General features: G+C 35.8%; 1 protein-coding gene across 1 annotated transcript in view; it reads right to left on the bottom strand.

The window, feature by feature from the left end:
- The window catches only part of LOC134805116 (V-type proton ATPase 116 kDa subunit a 1-like), a 36,912-nt gene extending 22,420 nt beyond the window's left edge, over window positions 1-14,492 (bottom strand). The window contains exons 1-7 of the mRNA XM_063778416.1: window positions 14,343-14,492; window positions 10,818-11,042; window positions 7,964-8,136; window positions 6,797-6,980; window positions 6,072-6,248; window positions 2,973-3,185; window positions 415-565 (exon numbers count right to left, since the gene is read on the bottom strand). Of these exons, the coding sequence (XP_063634486.1) occupies window positions 415-565; window positions 2,973-3,185; window positions 6,072-6,248; window positions 6,797-6,980; window positions 7,964-8,136; window positions 10,818-11,042; window positions 14,343-14,459 (1,240 nt within the window). The 5' untranslated portion in view covers window positions 14,460-14,492. The remainder of the gene's footprint in view (window positions 1-414; window positions 566-2,972; window positions 3,186-6,071; window positions 6,249-6,796; window positions 6,981-7,963; window positions 8,137-10,817; window positions 11,043-14,342) is intronic.
- Between the last annotated feature and the right edge of the window lie 3,629 nt (window positions 14,493-18,121).

Here is an 18,121-nt window from a genome sequence, read left to right as displayed (position 1 = left end):
CAATATTAATAAAAAAATATTACATTTTGTGTTACAAATGGGGAGTAGGTATAACTAAGTAAGTACGAGTATGTTCAAAAGCCTGCGTGTGTGAGAGAAAGAACCTTTCCAAGCTGTAGGCCTAGCACAGGAGGGCCGTGAGAGTATCTCGCCAGCGTGATAGCCTATCCGCCTCTTTCTAACTGTATTAATTTAAGAGGGATGGGTAGTCTATCTCGCGGGCGAGATACTGTCGCGCCATGCACTCCTGCGCTAGCCCGGTTGGTGTGGTACATTATTTTTATTGAATCTGTTTCTAAGTAGCCAGACTATTATACATAAGTATAATTCAGAATAATTATATTTCAGTTTATGAGTACAAATATAGCATCTTTCAGAAATTATCACACGATGTGTCGTATAATATTTAATTACCTGGATTTAATTCCCTGTAAGTGGAATCACCATAAGCCGAAATAAGCGCTTGAAAGCCGTACGTAAATCGATTGGTGCGATGGAAAGTTGGGGGCGTTTCAATCGTTGTGAGCTTGGACATGAAACAAGGCACAGAGGTTGCCAATTTCTCCTGAAAACATAGTAATATTATTTAATGGAAGCTTTCCTAAGCCTAAGAATGACTAAATGAGTAGGTATATAGTATATAGGCTGCGATTCTACCAGAGCTGTGCGAGGATGCGTAGCGAGGGGTGTGTTTATTAAAAACCAATAGACTAAGATTAAGATGAAAGGGGACGACTGACGTCACCGCTTCCCCATACAAACGTGGTCCTCATTTTCCTCTCCGGATATTAACATGATATAAACTATTTTTAAGCATTTTGATGTATTGTAACTACAGGTATACGCTAATATGATTTTTTTCAATATTTAAGTAATTATTAAGAATTAGAAGCTAGTAAACCTTAGTAAGTAGGGAATTCGTTTTTAGCTCATAACTTTTATAATAAACAAAAAATCGAAAAGCTTTTCATTTCGAATACGAGGAAAGTAATATGTATGTGTTTTTAAATGACTAATTGTAAGTATCAATTTTTGTAGTATTAATCCCGTAACCTTGTCGAATTTTGTAACCTGGCTCTTTTGCGTCAAATCCGGTAGTTCTGATTTTTTGCAGACATATTTATGATATTGGCCCAATCAATAATACAAATTTGTGACTTCGAGCGCCGAACGCAACTTTGTCAAAAATCGAAAAACCCGCTTAAAATTCGGTTTTCTTTTAGATTTGGGCGATTATAACCCTAAAGGACTCGTTTTTGATAAAACCTTTTCAGGGCGTTTTTAAAGTGGACTAGATTGGCTACAGTACGAGACTAGAATTGTCTCTGTACATTTAATAGTTTCCGAGATAAAGCCTTTCAAAGTTTATAATTTTTTTCTAACTTGTATTCGTAGGCTAAGTAAGTGCAGTGAGTATGCACTTTTGTCTCAGGCGATGCCGCTTGGCACAATTGTTTCTAAGGTCAAACAAAGCTGATTTGAGCTGGTAGACACGAGATCGTACCGTGCCTACCCCCCAAAAAAGGGGGGAAATGGTCGGCTCCCCAGGTGCAATCTATGCTATATTTCTTCCTGCTCTTAGCAACTAGGGCTAGTTATATATCATTTTCATACACACACACACACACACACACACACTGAGGCTACACGCTGAGGGTATTCCAGCTTCGATCGCGCCACTACGTGCACTTCAACTCTTTTGTGGTGCGCGTGCCGCGACCGCTGCAGGGAACCATCGAGTGCGTCGACTTCTGGCCGAAAGGTGTCGTGTTTCGGAGGTTCCGGGGCAAACTGCCGAATCCGACACAAGAGCAGCCGATGCAACGGAGCCACGCCGTTTTGTCGACTAAATAGTGTTTAGTTTTAAGTTTATAAAATACATATGTATGTTAGTCTGTAAGGTATTTGTAATATGGGCCTTGTTGCCTGAATTAAATTTCTAAATAAATAAATAAAATAAAATAAAATAAAAATAATCGCCCAAATCTAAAAAGAAAAACGAAATTTTCGCGGGTTTTTCGATATTTGACAAAGTTGCGTTCGGCGCTCGAAGTCACAAAGTTGTATTGTTCATTAGGCCAACATCATAAACACGTCTGAAAAAAAAATCAGAACTACCGGATTTAACGCAAACGCGAAATGTATAAAATTACTGTATTATATATTAGGTCCTTACCTATGAAATTGGCGTTTTTGTTCATAGATATAAGTCTGATCCTAGTTTTTTTTTTTACAAAAGTACATACACAATTACAATAAAACTACAGTGCACTCAATAAACAACGATTTTACAAACAATTAATTGTTATTTTTTATTGTTAAGTGTTCAGAATTAAGCCTTGAAAATAGGTCTTTTCATGTGCTGTCGGTTCGAGTATTAAAATTACTTATATTTTTCTAATGGTACCAATTTTCAAGAAATGGAGATATTGAAAACATACCTTAAAGGTGTCAAAAATTACTGGAAAAATTTTGTTTGGTTTGAATTAGCCATCAAAAAAATATCCGCAAAATTAATTGTATGGAAATTCGTGTTTCGTTGAAATTCTCCGAACAAAACGCCAATTTCATAGGTAATGACCTATATACACACATCAGTAACTCGTGGCATTTAGGTAGCAGTTAAAAGATTAGTTTAATTAATTTCTTTTTTTAGTGTTTTTTTTTTCTCGACTCGTATAGGAAGAACATTGTCACATCACTAGTCTGTTAGAAACTGTCAAGTGCCACGAGTTACCGATGTGTGCTCATCACTAATCTTTTAACTGCTACCTAAATGCCACGAGTTACCGATGTGTAATTATATATTTTGAGGGTACTTTCAATTAACAGTTTAGGCAAAAGTATCGTTATTTATGGAATGGGGAGTCAAATATCAGAATAGAAATTGTATAACGAATCCATTTAAACCCTAATTTCAATTGCTTATCGTTAAAAAATCTTTCAGAGCATGAGAAATGAAAATACTATACCCCAGACTTATCCAATACCGCTTGTACTTGATCCAAATCTGCGGTTGGAATCCAACATCGACCAATCAAACAATTCTTGGTGATATCAAGGGTAAAAAAATTCATAACATGATATATAGCTTTTGCCTTTCTGAGTCTCAACAGATATGTTGGATACGACTTGGCTATCGTGTGCATTACCATGCAACGGTGAAATTTGGTTTCTTTTAAAACCTAAAAACAAAAATAAAATCTTTAAGGACAACTGATGACATCGCTATCATACAAAAATCATAATTGACAATGTTAATTATTCTAGATTTCCCAAAATATATCTCATTAAAATTAGTTTAATGAGATTTTGGGACTTTTCACATTCACAATTTACTTTAATCGTAGTAAGTTGTGATAAAAAAAATAAACCAAATTGCAGCTTTTTAGCATCGGGAAGTGAACTAAGCCGCACACGGACAGACGGGCGGACAGATGGACACATAGATAGACAAATGGACATGGCGAAATTAAGGGTTTCTAGATGACTTCGGAACGCTAAAAAGATACACAACACACTTTTCAAATTTAATTTGTTTCCTAGTTCATTTTCAATGTAATTTTTGTAACTCTTTAAGAAAGAAGAATATTTTATTTGAATATGTATTAATCTAGAATTTAATAAAATACGGTAAAATTAAGTGCTTAAATGTTCTTTTGGTATATTTTGATTTCTACCAACTGTTGTTGGTTGAAATCTAAATATAGTTGGTGTATAATTTTTATATTAAAACAGACGTACCTACTTGATAAAAATTGGTTTAACGTACAATAATTATATCTAACAAAGTGTTGGTGCACAGTGCATAATTGTTTTCCTTCGTATTTTCACGGAAACGTACGAACGTGTCTTGCTATTTCAGTCAGTCTAAGTACAAAAAACCGGCCAAGTGCGAGTCGGACTCGCATTCCGTACATTACCCAAATTTTACAATGTATTTTTTAAATGTGAAACGCGAGCGAATTGCCTTTAAAAACCCCGTAGGGGTCGGATCAGAAACTAAGTAATTAGTCCGACTCACGCTTGACTGCATATTTCTAATAGGTTTTCCTGTCATCTATAGGTAAAGAACTATTGTGTATTTTTTTTCAAAATTTTAGACCCAATAGATTCGGAGATAAAAGGGGGGAGGGGGGGCTGGTGAATGGTATTTTTTTGCCTATTTTCTTAAATAACTTCTAAACTATTTTTTTTTTTAATTACAAAAAAATATATTTGAGATTATTAAAATGACCTCTTTCATTTGATATGTAACACGATATAGTTTAAAAAACATTATTTTTTAATTTTCTCACTTACCCCTCAAAAGTGGCCTCCATGTTTAAAATTCATTTGTTTACGTAAGATATCCGTCTTTGGGTCACGAATTTACATATGTGTACCAAATTTCAACTTAATAGGTCCAGTACTTTTGGAGAAAATGGGCTGTGACAGACGGACAGACAGTCAGACAGACGCACGAGTGATCCTATAAGGGTTCCGTTTGTTCCTTTTGAGGTACGGAACCCTAAAAGTACTGAGGTTGACTAAAGTAGCATGACAAATACGAACGTTTCCGAGAAAATCTGATTTAAACTGGTGTGAGACATACTAACATTGAATAATTTTACGGTTTAGACAATAACACAATAACAGCGGAAGACCTCCCCCAACCTGTTTTCTCGGCGCGCGCGCAGCGTGCGACGCGGCGAGCCGCAGTACGCGATACACGGCCGTCGTGAACGCTGCTCGCACTGTTAGTGCTTGAGAAAGGAGACCTAGGCTCTCCGAAACATGTCGCGCGAGTGACTAAAAACAAGTGAGTCTAAACTGTAAAATTATTCAATGTTTCCGAGAAAATACGAAGGAAAACAATTACGCACTTCATCTGTACATGTACAAGACTTCGAGCACAAAGAATAGATGGCGCCATATGTGCATCATAGTCTATACTGTGATATGATTGATAAATAGTACTATGCCTGGACAAAGGTAATTTAATTTCTGTAGTGACTTGAATTTGTATGACCAACTCGATTTTTTTTTGTATGGTACGTTTCCCATTTTTTTATCTTTGTGTGTAAATGTATCTAGTGTATAAAGGCGACTTATACCCTAATCCTACGAGTACAGTAGGTTACCAGTCCTTCCCCAACTATTTACTCGTATTAAGCGGCAAAGTTAAGCATTTACGGCCTGGCCACGACATTGGTCTAAGGCGATCGGTGGCGGCGACCGGCAGTAAGTCGCAAAAACAATAACCCGGCGACGCATAATGCATGCCACGATCCTTGTCGCCGAGCGGCCTACATAGGCACGATGCACACGCCAGCCTAAGCTGCCGGTCGCATTCTCTGCGTCCCCGATGCCTGGCCCCGCTCAAACGGTATCACCAGGCTAGGGGTCGCGAGGTTGGATAAACGGCCGGTGGCGAGAAAGCTAGCCCACACTGGATACACAGCCGTCCCCAAAAAGACGAGCGACCGACCGCCCCACAAGGTGGGGCGCGACCCGAGACAGCCTCCGCAGCCGGAAGGCGGAAGAGGCCACTCGCACCCCTTCTAAAGGGTGCCGAAGAATTTCACAGCAGTGTCGCCGAGCGGTAACGCGCGCAGCGTGCACCGGGCGACCGGCGGCGGCGGCGTGCGGGGTGGTGCGCGACTTGTATCGGGCAGCGCGGGCGATGCCACGACTTTAGAGCGGCGCGACCGGCCTAGGCCTAAATTTTAAATATACTTTCGCGTATTTAAGTATTTTGTGACGTCTCCTTCTTGTGTACTCGTATTTTTTTTGGTGCTTTCTATAGGTATACAATATATAAAATACTAAATTAGATGTAAATAAATTTGTCGTCCTGTATTTAGCCCATGCATCCATTGACACACAATTAAATATATTCTAGGCACTGAAGTGGCACTTTTGAAAAAAAAAACATGTTTTTAAATACGTCTACGTTCCAGCCGCTCCTAGTCGCTGCCGCCGCTACTGAAAGTACGTGGCATGCCTCGCGGTCCCTCGCGTTTGCTGCGCCGCCAGCCGCCCCGCCAGTCGCCTTAGACCAATGTCGTGTCCAGGCCGTTACGAATTACCAAAGCTAGATCTGTAATCTTCGTTGTAAGAAGCATTTCGGTTTTTGTCCTCTCCGCGGCAGTGGGCGGCAGCGGGTACAGGTCGCACCGGAACCCATCACACACCTTCTTCATGCGGACACCGAGCTCTTCTCCTTGAGCAACTAATAGAAAGGCCACCTTGCGGACGTCGGTATTCTAAAAACAATAAACATCTCTTTGTTAATGCAGACATATATAAATAATCAAAACAGATCTAAAAAAATTAACCGAGTCTTTTATAGGGGAAGCTGCTGTTAGGTATAATCACTAGGAATTTTAAGAAATCAAATAAAGCAAATACTTTTATGTAAAGGTCTTATTTCTTGAATGTTGTTTTTACATACGAGTATATGCTTTTGTTTGATAAGGATGTTAATTTAATACTTACTAACAAAAATTATACGACTACTTGAAAGATGAGGGCAAAACCAATTAAATTACTAATTGACTAATGGGTGGATAAACTTTTTTGTTTTGACCAGGGGACAATAGTGGCACAGTTTGTTACAAAGATTTTGTGTCACGTTCTATTAACATACTTAGTACATGGCCCATTATGAAAAGGTCTTAGTTGCCAAAAGAATGCTTATTATGGTAAATTGAAAATATTTCCCCAGGCTACGTAATTATGGCAAATACGAATAAGCAAGTGACAAGAATTAGTTGATTCACCCAAGTAATGAAATGGAAAAGCCATGACATACATTCATGGGATCTCTAAATATTTGATCATCGTCTGTCTGCTTGTAGAAGGCGCAGCCGTGCGAGAGCCGCCACAGCATGAGCTGGAAGCAGTAGGAGCGCTTGCGCTGCACGAGCCCGGTGATCACCGTGAGCCGAGCTCCGCTATCGTCAGCTGCGCTGCGCTGGATTACTTTGCCGCCTGTACTAAAATTGACGCCAAAAAATTACGTTTTGTACGTTGTCTGTTTTAAAAAAAATTTTTACAAACCAAATCGATTGTTTTAAGTTGTAAGATCTATTTATTTCCTTTACCTTACATTTGCACTCGCAATTCGCAATCGGTTGGCATTTCAGTACCTACGTTTTAAAAGTTAAACAATTCAAATAGCATGCAAATAAGTAACATCAATATTTATTTTATATCGGGTGGAACAGAACGAGGGACTTTTATGCAAACCGGGGATTGTTTATTAGGCTACGTACATTATTTATCAGTTATTAATCACGTTAATATTTCTAACCGTTTTGAGATACAGTTTGTTACACATTAGTGCAAAAATCTGTATGTTTCCACCCTAACAGGAAGATCCTGTTAATGTCATGACATGTGTTAATGTCAAATGTAAATAACTTTTCACCACACCAGCTCGGAAAGGCTTACTTTGCACTTCAAAAACTGATAGCAAAGTTGCATTTTATTCACATGTGAGGCAAAGTAATCAAATGCTAATTTTGAGTTGTTTTTTTGTGTTTGCTGGTAGAATTGACTTTTAAATGATGATTTTGGATGATAAATATTTAATAACATTCATTTGGATTTGATTTGGTTTGATTTTGTTTGATATTTTACATTTAATATTTGCTTCGGGTTGGTGTGGTGAAAAATGTTGTGTTTCACTCAGGGGCAAATTTTGTTTAACCCTCGTGCTTTGAAACCCTCGCAACGCTCAAGATTCCATTTTGGAATCTTTCGCTTGCTCGGGTATCAATATTAGCACGAGCGGTTAAACAACAACTTTGCCCCCATGTAAAACAAATAACTATATATCAGTGACAACCCTACAATAGTTAGCAGGACGCAGCTTGTTATACAAAATCTTAATTCAACCATTACAGTCGATAGTAGATAAATATATTGCTTGTTTGTATTGCTTTATGCATTGAATTATACAAAAAATAAGACTCACGCCGCTTGCTTGATTGTCCCCAGGTTAGCTGTCTGCAGGTCCGCATTGCCAATCATGAGCGAGACACTAGACAACGTGTAATACATTTCGGTCAATTCTCCGTAAGTTTTATTCATAGTTGTCAAGCTCGTGGTCATCTCTACAACAACTCTTTCCCATTTTTCAATGGTCGTCTGTAAAGCAGGAATTAGGTAAGAAATACTTAGAATCATCGGTGGACCTTCAAACGTAGCGCGTATACTTGGTCAAGCAAATGTTGTCAGTAGCAAAAGGCGGCAAATTTGAAAAATCGCGGGTTAGCAACACTGGCTCGGATAATTCCAAAATCGCGTGTCATCTGTGTTTTATCTGTGGAATGTGGCTCGTGAATGACAGTCATCTTGTTTGTTTACATTCTAAATCGTTGCTATTTTAAGAGAAATTTCTGCTGTCACCATTATATACCAATCATATTATTATATTATTATATATAAAATTGAAAAACCAGAACGGGATAAAAAACGAGGGAAGAAGCGAGATGGCGCCTTACAAATTTCTAAAAAAGTTTTTGACACGTTTCTCGAATATGACGCACGTATGTTACGAAAAACCTGTTCAAATCTATTATCTACATATGGGAATAGAACTAGAGCATAAAAACTATCGCTTCCGATGCGTATTTAATTTACAATAAGGAAAAGAAATTTTAATAACAATCTTCATTTTACGACATCGGCCATTTCTCGGCAACTCTCGGTTGCTTTCGTTTGGCGGTGCTACAGATTAGACCAAATAATCCGTAAGTTAAAGTAAACTCAATTATGTTTGTCATGTTGGTATACAGGTATTTCTGAGTTTTATTACACGAAGTAAAATAAAAAGTGCTGTTAACCTCAACCTTAGTCTATAGAGCCCATACGAGTGATTTATGTCATATATGACTTATCATTCTTATCAATCAAAGTAATTACTATATTATTATTATCAATTTGTATTTTGTTGTTTTAAATTTATTTTTGAGTTATATTATTCAGATTGACTTTCAAGGCTTCGGCAAACATTGCCATTCGTCCGGGGAACGGGCTAAGAATGCTGAGATGGGCCAAAAATACAAAGTTGATAGTAAGTTATTTAGGTAGATTAAAGTGCATGTTCAGATATTATTGAGCGACCTGATAAAAATAAGCAAATGTACAGTCAGCAGTCAGCCAAATATCGTAATATAATTTTGTTGCCATAGAAATAAGGATGTGGTCCGATATAGTGGCGAAATATTGAGAGACAAAAGCGGCTAAATTCAGTGGTGGCTCGGACACTTAGAGATAATGGGAGAGCATCGTGCCGTGAAGGTTTAGGCCCATGTCTACAGATTCCCAATTCTGCAGATTCTCTAATTTACAGATTCCCAATTTAACAGATAACCAATTATACAGGTTCCCTATTCTACAGATTCTCTAATCTACAGATTCCCAGTTTAACAGATGACCAATTATACAGGTTCCCAATTCTACAGATTCTCTAATCTACAGATTCCCAATTTAACAGATAACCAATTATACAGGTTCCCAATTCTACAGATTCTTAATTCTACAGTTTCTCATCGCTACAGTATCCAAAAGAAAAGGATGAGTTTAGTTTTCCTGTTTAATATTAATATAATATTTATTATACCGTTAAACGAGCAATTCTTGTTATTTTATTTATTTATATATTTATTTATACATAGGGATTCCTATATTTTAGGGATCTCGGAAATGGCTCTAACGATTTCGATAAAATTTATTATAATTATAATATACTATATTAGAGTAAAATTGAAAATCGTATAGATGTTTTCAGATATGACCGTGCTAATGCTGTGTTACATTTATTATTGTAGTAGATACATTATTGTCTGAAGTGCTGACAAGTGCTGACAAGACTAGAATTGTGAATATGTAGAATTAAGATTCTGTAAAATTGAAATTATGTACAATTGGGAATCTTAAAATTGAAAATCTGTAGAATTGGGAATCTGTAGAATTGTTAATATGTAGAATTAAGATTCTGTAAAATTGAAATTATGTACAATTGGGAATCTGTAAAATTGAAAATCTGTAGAATTGGGAATCTGTAATAGAAATCTGTAGAACTGGGCCTAAACCGCCGTGAAGAGAGCGCAGGTACTTGGGACAACAAAATGCGAGACGCCCGAGTGGACGTCCTAGGTACCGCTGAAACGACATAGTTGCTCAAGACCTGCTCAACCTCGGCCATGGCGACTGGCGAGAGCTATCGCAAGACCGAGAGGACTAGACTACCTATATTTGTATGAAAAGGCGATTTAAGGGCGGTGGTCGTCCATATTCGTCTTTAGGCGAAAATTAATCTAATGAACGTTTTTGCAACTAGGCTTATAAGAACAAATTATAATTTTATCTTGAAACAAGTTTTAAATAAATACGTGTAGATGAAAAAATACAATCTTGCCTTTTATCAAATCACATCATTTTTTGACAAATTTGCGTATTGAATTATCCAAATAACGGCTACAAATAAGAAATCCCTATCACAGTTTTAAACCATGGCAGGGTTGAATACATAATAATGTCGGTATTTAACTAAACATAAGACGAACTCTTTATTTCATTTACGCGAGCGGAGCTGCGGGCCCGTCTAGTATTATTATATTAAAAAAGATTGTGCATGAACTTAAACACAGTCAAGGTGCCTACAATGTACAATCATGCCCGTTGATCGTAAATATTTGTAAAATTTGAGGTTATGATAATTAGGTACATGTTTTGGTTCGATGTACATTGCTGCTTTTCTTAGCGCAATACTGCTCTTTGAGTGTTGCCTTACTTCACTTTGCTGTACATTGCTACTGACATACTTCACTTGACAGACTATAGCTCGCGCAGGCAGTGAATGCGTTTATAACCTCGTAAGCATTTGTTTCATGAAGTTCCAGAGCAGGAGGATTGTCGATTAGTTTTGGTATGTAAATATCATCATCTCGCATCCTGTCGTTAATGTAGCGCAGTTTCCGCTCAATGTCGGCTATACGACATACTTCTAGCACGTATGTGCGCTGGAAAGCATTTAGTTCTTCATTCAACTGCAATAGAAAATACGGTATCAGTAAACTATACAATAATACTAATTTCTTTTTTTTTTCATGCAATTTGCTCAGCTCGTGAAGTATGGTATTTCACACCGCGACTTATTCCCTGGGGACTTATATGTATACCGGGTGTGGTAACATGAGCAAATAATTAAAACATAGATTGTACTCCTCAAACGGTGACACTTTTGTTCAACAACTTTTAAAAATTATGAAGTATTTAGACTCCCTATTTTTAATACAAAATAAATATTATCTTCAATGGACGCCATCGCCACGCCATATCATTGTGATTGACGTTGCTTGTCACGCCTTAAACATAACAAAATTCGCAATACATTGCGTCTTAGAATAAACTTTAAAGTGTATTAAAAATCAAACCACAAGTTATGTTTAAAAGTCGCTGAACAAATGTTGGTCAGTATGAGGAGTACAGCCTACAGTTAAATTTATTGCTCATGTTACAGGCCACACCCGGTATACGGGTCTATATTTAATTCGCATAACGAAATACTCCTAATTCAAATTGGCATATCATATATTATTACGCATAACTGAGTACCTACGCATAATGTTAATGCGCATAACGTAAATTGTCATAAAAATGACTTGGGACAAATTTAATAAGCATAATGTTACTTTGCACAAATATTAAATGATATAAATATAAAAGAAATAATAAATATTTATATGGCACCAAAAAGCGGTATTTGGATTTTGGAAGCAATTGCAGCCAATTTAAGTTTTTTTCATCCTACCGATTTAGAGGTATAGGTTGTATTTACCAGTTTTAGGTCAGTAAGTACCTAAACCGTACAATATCGGTCAAGTCACTAGCGTTGCCTAGTTCGTGCTAGAAAAATGTATTAATGCTTATACTAATGTACTTTAATTTTTTATGGTAATATTCTACAATAACTAAATCAAAATACAAGAAATACCATTTGTACAGAAAGAAAAAACAAGGCTTATTATTAACCGGGCAACTAAAATATTAAACAGGAACTGTTTATAATAATATAATAAGCTGGCAGCTTTCTCGCACAACGTATTAGCATCGCAATACAGCGGGGAAATGCTGACAGCGTCCTCGGCACCATGCCAAAGGGGCCCAATTTCTTAGACGTATTTTAATTTTTATTTGGTATTCGTTTTTAATTTTAAAATAGTTTTATTTTATAGATAAGTTAGTTTATTTTTCTTTTTATTGTATCTACCATCTACCTGAAACTTAAATAAATAAATAATATAATTTGGCTGTGCATTAATATTTTAGCGCCAATAAATTTATATTAGCCTCAAATTTAAGCATCATATTATTAAAAAACTGGCAGCAATAACAAACCACCAAAAAAATATAGGGAATTTGTATTAATAGGCTGGCGTCTAAAATAATAAGTTGGCAACTAATAAGGTAAAGCGATCATAAAATTTGGTTGTTTATATATGTACGTATACAAAATACCTAAGATACATAAGCTTTAAATACTCCATTTTTAAATAATTTAAACATATGCATACCTAGTACTTTATATTGACATATTTCCTAATCCACAAAACACCACAAAATTTACCAATGGTAGGTACCTATACTTATAGTCAAAATTCCTAATCATGAAATACCTAATGGCCATTATACCGTTAGGTCTTTAAAGAGCCTTCTGCAAGAGTCAAAAGATATATGCGACGACGAGCGAATCGAGGAGGAGCGTATTAGGTTGACTGTGTAGTGACCAAACAAAATATTTTAAAAGAACTTCATTTTTTAATTACATAATAGATAGCCGTTTTCTTTTTAAAATGTGCTTCATAAATGGTCTCCAATATAATAATTCAGTTGCCAAATAAATATTTGGTACCTACCTGCCTAAAAATAATCAAAAGCTGTAACGGCATTAAAATGTTGTCTCATATTAATATTAGTATTTTAAGGCTCTGTTTTTGTTGCCTCTATTAATTTTAGTACCCATTTCTATTTTTTTAAACTACTCTTATTCGATTAATTAGTTGACCGGTTAAATACGTGCCGAAAAAAAATTTCATTTTTTATTTGACGGATAGGAATATAACAGATGTGAAAAAGGCTATTACTAGGGAAAGCAACACGGCTCTGCCAATGTACTGACAATTTTGTTTCAAGCCCATACATGCAGCAGTGCTGTAGGAGAGGACAATATGCTTTGGACAACATTTTTGAAACAAAAGTCTCATGCGATCAAACGATCAAAATAAATTAGATTAAACTTTACTATACTGGGTCATTTTATGTTCATGTGGAAAATTTATTAGAGAATAAACAAAATTGTTGTCTGGAACTAGACCAACTAATTTGCATCAGGGCTCGTATATACCCTCATCTGCTATTTTTTATTTATTAGTGATACGAATTAAATGATAGATAATATTCACATTTAGAAATAGGTTGCCTAGTTAAATTGTGTACAAGATGTAGTGCATAATTTTAATTATTGTTTTCCATCGTATTATTTTCTCTTAAACGTTCGTATTTTATCATGTTAGTTCAGTCAATGTCAGTATTTTTTGTACCGAGACTGACTGAAATAGCGAGACACGTTAAGTGTCCGTGAATATACGCTGGAAAAAATCACGCACACATTTGTTTTGTTACTTAATCGTACGTTAATTTTAAAAAGCTCTGTTTATTTTTTATCTACCTGTACGGCTACCACCAGTTTTGACATTGACATAACGCTCACGTTTACGTAACTTACTTTCTATGCATCTCGCTCGTACTCGCATATGCGAGCAATAGTGCAAGCGAGATGTACAGAAAGTAAATTACGTAGACGTGAGCGTTATGTCAATGTTAAAACTGATGGTAGAGGCTCTTTAATAGGTTGCCTTACCAAAAAGTTGGCTTGCCGCCCGTAGGGATATACCAAACTTCAGTTTATACGTATAAATATGGCAAACTTACATAATAGTACTTTACGATACAAGTGCGAAAAGTAGGAAATTCGTAACGAATGGCGATAAATTAAAACACGACCAAAGGGAATGTTTTAAATCGACACGAGTTGCGAATTACCTTTTCGCACGGGTATTGTACAACGTTTTACAGTACATATGGCCCTTTAACATTTTTGATATACGCATGTATCATGCTAGGGCAGAAAAGTAGCTAGTAAAGTAGCATAATAAATATGTACTACCTATTTCATTACAAACAGTCAGACAGTCTCTTTTGAGACTAATGGTCAAATAGGAGGGAGTCTCCAAGCAATTGAATAACGTCGCGGGTTTCCTGCCCATTTTTAGTCGATAAGTACTTACATCGGTAAACTGCACGCACTCCATTTCGCCGAGATTCGAAAGTACCAAAAAGGCAACATCCGGCGGCAGGAACATGTCGCACTGCGTCATGGGGTCACTCCGCAGCATATAACTCATCTTAGTAGCTTATTCCGCCCTAAAAGAAAATTTTACTGATCCCGTCTTTCGCGTTTAGCGACATCAGACATATCAAATGTCAGTATTGACGTAGATATGATTTTGAACATGGTTTGAACCACGAACAGAAAATGCTGTTTCTTCTGCTCTATACAAATAGTTTTTATCATGTTTTTATTATGATAGAAAAATAAGGCTACAAATATAATGACCACCAAAAAATACTTTGGTACCCTAAATAAAAAAATCATGCTTACCAAAAAAAATTACTGAACACCAAAAAAATAAGACCTAAAAATACAAAAGTACCACCATTTTAATTACGACTGCACTTCAAATTGTATTCAAATACCAAATATATTGAATGATCACCAAAAATCATTAATGATCACCAAATCTTGAAGACCAAATTAATGCGATATTTTCACCTAAATAAACCACTATGATTACCAAAAAATGTATACATATTACCAAATAAAGTAAACTGATGCCAAAATTACTAGCCCCTCCCGCTCAACCCCCCGTACCCCGCACCGCATACCTACCTTACCTAATCTACTTTTCTAGTAGCATTTCGTTATGCTACTAGAAAAGTAAGTCAAACTGCTATCAGTTAAGTGGGTTAGGTTAGCACTGCGACCCTTACAGAAACGAAATGGTACTAGAAAAGTAGGTCAGGTTAGGTTTGAACTGCGACCTTTACAGAAACGAAATGCTACTATAAAAGTGGGTTAGGTTAGGTTAGAACTGCGATCCTCACAGAACCGAAATGCTACTAAAAAAGTGGGCTAGGTTAAGTTTCAACTGCTACCCATACAGATACGAAATGCTACTAGAAAAGTGGGTTAGGTTAGGTCTGAACTGCGACCCATACAGAAACGAAATGCCAATAGAAAAGTGGGTTAGGTTTGCTATCCTATTAAAGCAAATGACTCCAAAATAATCATTCTTCTAGAAACGAAATGCTACTAGAAAAGTGGGTTAGGTTAGGTTTGAACTGCGCCCCATACAGAACTAAACTGCTATCAGAAAAGTGGGTTAGGTTAGGTTTGAACTGCGACTCTTACAAAATAATCATTCTTCTAGAAACGAAATGCTACTAGAAAAGTGGGTTAGGTTAGGTTTGAACTGCGCCCCATACAGAACCAAACTGCTATCAGAAAAGTGGGTTAGGTTACGTTTGAACTGCGACCCTTACAGAAACCAAATGCTACTAGAAAAATGGGTTAGGTTAGGTTTGAACTGCGACCCTTACAGAAAAGAAATGCTACTAGAAAAGTGGGTTAGGTTAGGTTTGAACTGCGACCCTTACAGAAAAGAAATGGTACTAGAAAAGTGGGATAGGTTAGGTTTGAAATGCGACCCTTACAGAAAAGAAATGCTACTAGAAAAGTGGGTTAGGTTAGGTTTGAACTGCGACCCTTGCAGAAAAGAAATGCTACTAGAAAAGTGGGTTAGGTTAGGTTTGAACTGTGACCCTTACAGAAAAGAAATGCTACTAGAAAAGTGGGTTAGGTTAGGTTTGAACTGCGACCCTTACAGAAAAAAAATGCTACTAGAAAAGTGGGCTAGATTAGGTTTGAACTGCGACCCACACAGAAACGAAATGCTACTAGAAAAGTGGGTTACGTTAGGTTTGAACTGCGAACCTTGCAGAAAAGAAATGCTACTAGAAAAGTGGGTTAGGTTAGGTTTGAACTGCGACCCTTGCAGAAAAGAAATGCTACTAGAAAAGTGGGTTAGGTTAGGTTAGGTTTGAACTGCGACCCTTACAGAAACGAAATGCTACTAGAAAAGTGGGTTAGGTTAGGTTAGAACTGCGACTGTAACAGAAATAAAATGCTACTAGAAAAAGGTGACGAAGTGGATTAATTAATTTAATAGGATAACGATAATTATATTAAATATTTGCACATTTTTAATTAAAATGTGTTTAAAATTTTGGTGGTCATTTACTAATTTTGGGTTTACAATGATTATTTTGGAGTCATTTGCTTTAAAATGATATCAAGATTTAAAAATTTGGTTATAATTTTACATTAAAATGGAGTTCTAATTTTGGTGGTCATTTACTATTTTTGGGTTTATAATGATTATTTTGGTGTCATTTTCTTTAATAGGATAGCAAGATGTAAAAATTTGGTTATCATTTCACATTAAAATGGGGTTTGAAATTTGGTAATCATTTAGTATTTTTGGGTTAATAATGATTAGTTTGGTGTCATTTCCTTTAAAAGGATAGTAAAGTGTAATAAAATTGGTAATCATTTCACATTAAAATGGTGTTATAATTTTGGTGATCATTCATTATTTTAGGGTGGTAAAATAGATTTTTTTGGTATTAAATTTTACTAAATCTGGTGATCAGTTAAATAGCAGCCGAAAAATAATAGAAAAGTTGTTGAAAAGTGTCAAGCCTATTTTTTCTCTAAAAAAAAAATAAAATAAAATAAAACTCTTTTAGCTCTTAGGTGCATGTTTATTCAGGTATCATCATGGTGTCATATATCTAATGTAAATAATTATGTGTTTTGAATGTAAATGCCAGAATAAAATTAATATTTGTAGTACCTGCGCGTCTGATTATGATTAGGTTATCGCGATCCATGTTTGTACTTGAAATGATGCTATACAGCCAAATACATTTCGGTTTAAGATATAATTTACGAAGTAACAAACATACTAATAGAGAAAGTGATAAAACTTGAACTAGTGATGATTGTTAAGCGAATTAATAAATGATAAAAATGTTTCTAATGTGGGTTCGGTTCTTGTGGATTATCACACCAATTCATATGAATAAATATAAAACTAATTATTTTCGAAATAAATTTCTTGTGGTTAGATATGAGGATATTGGGTATTACTTAAGGTATATTTTACAAAAAATAATTCAACGGGTTCGTATCTGGAAGAGCCCAAACTTGGTATGTTTTGAAAATTATTTTTATTTTAATTGAATGCAAGTGACGGAAATATAATAATTTGATATATTTTTAGAACCCGCTCAAAATTGCCCTTTCATTTAATACCACACACGATAGGTTTCAGTACATTTTGATTTAATTTTTCCATACAAAAAAAGATGACGTCATAACTCCTTTCCGTTTGTTTTTTTTTTTGATACTACGGGTCAAATTGATTCAAATGGCCTAAAGATTAATCGTGCCGATTTTCATACCTTTAACACCATTTGTAGCTGATTTTGGTCAACCGCTACTACTATATGTAGATAGTATGATTTTCTCTGTCTATGTTTGAAATGAGACAGTCCTTTGACAAACTATATAATATATCTGAATATGACTTAAGTTAAAAACAAAGGATAAATATGACTACATTTATTAAAGTAAGGTAAGTTTATATTAGTTATCTAAGACCATTAGTGGTTCAGCATTAGGACTTTAGCATTTACCGAGTCATCCGGGAAGAGATCCAGAAAACAAATACAATATTTTTAGATAGTAATAATTAAAATCGCATAACTAGACTAGCAACTACAATGCCACTAGGTATTTGCATATTTTATACTGGAATGTACGTTAATGTGGCTTCCATTAACTCATCCATTCGTTCATTAGGTGGAGTCCATAAGAAACAATCGATTACGCGCTCGCTACCTGTTCTTCTGTTATTCTTGGGATCCCTCGACAGCCGAATAA

The sequence above is a fragment of the Cydia splendana genome, chromosome Z (genome assembly GCF_910591565.1).
Source record: "Cydia splendana chromosome Z, ilCydSple1.2, whole genome shotgun sequence".
Taxonomy (NCBI): Eukaryota; Metazoa; Arthropoda; class Insecta; order Lepidoptera; family Tortricidae; genus Cydia; species Cydia splendana.
This window is presented reverse-complemented; position numbering and strand designations above follow the sequence as displayed.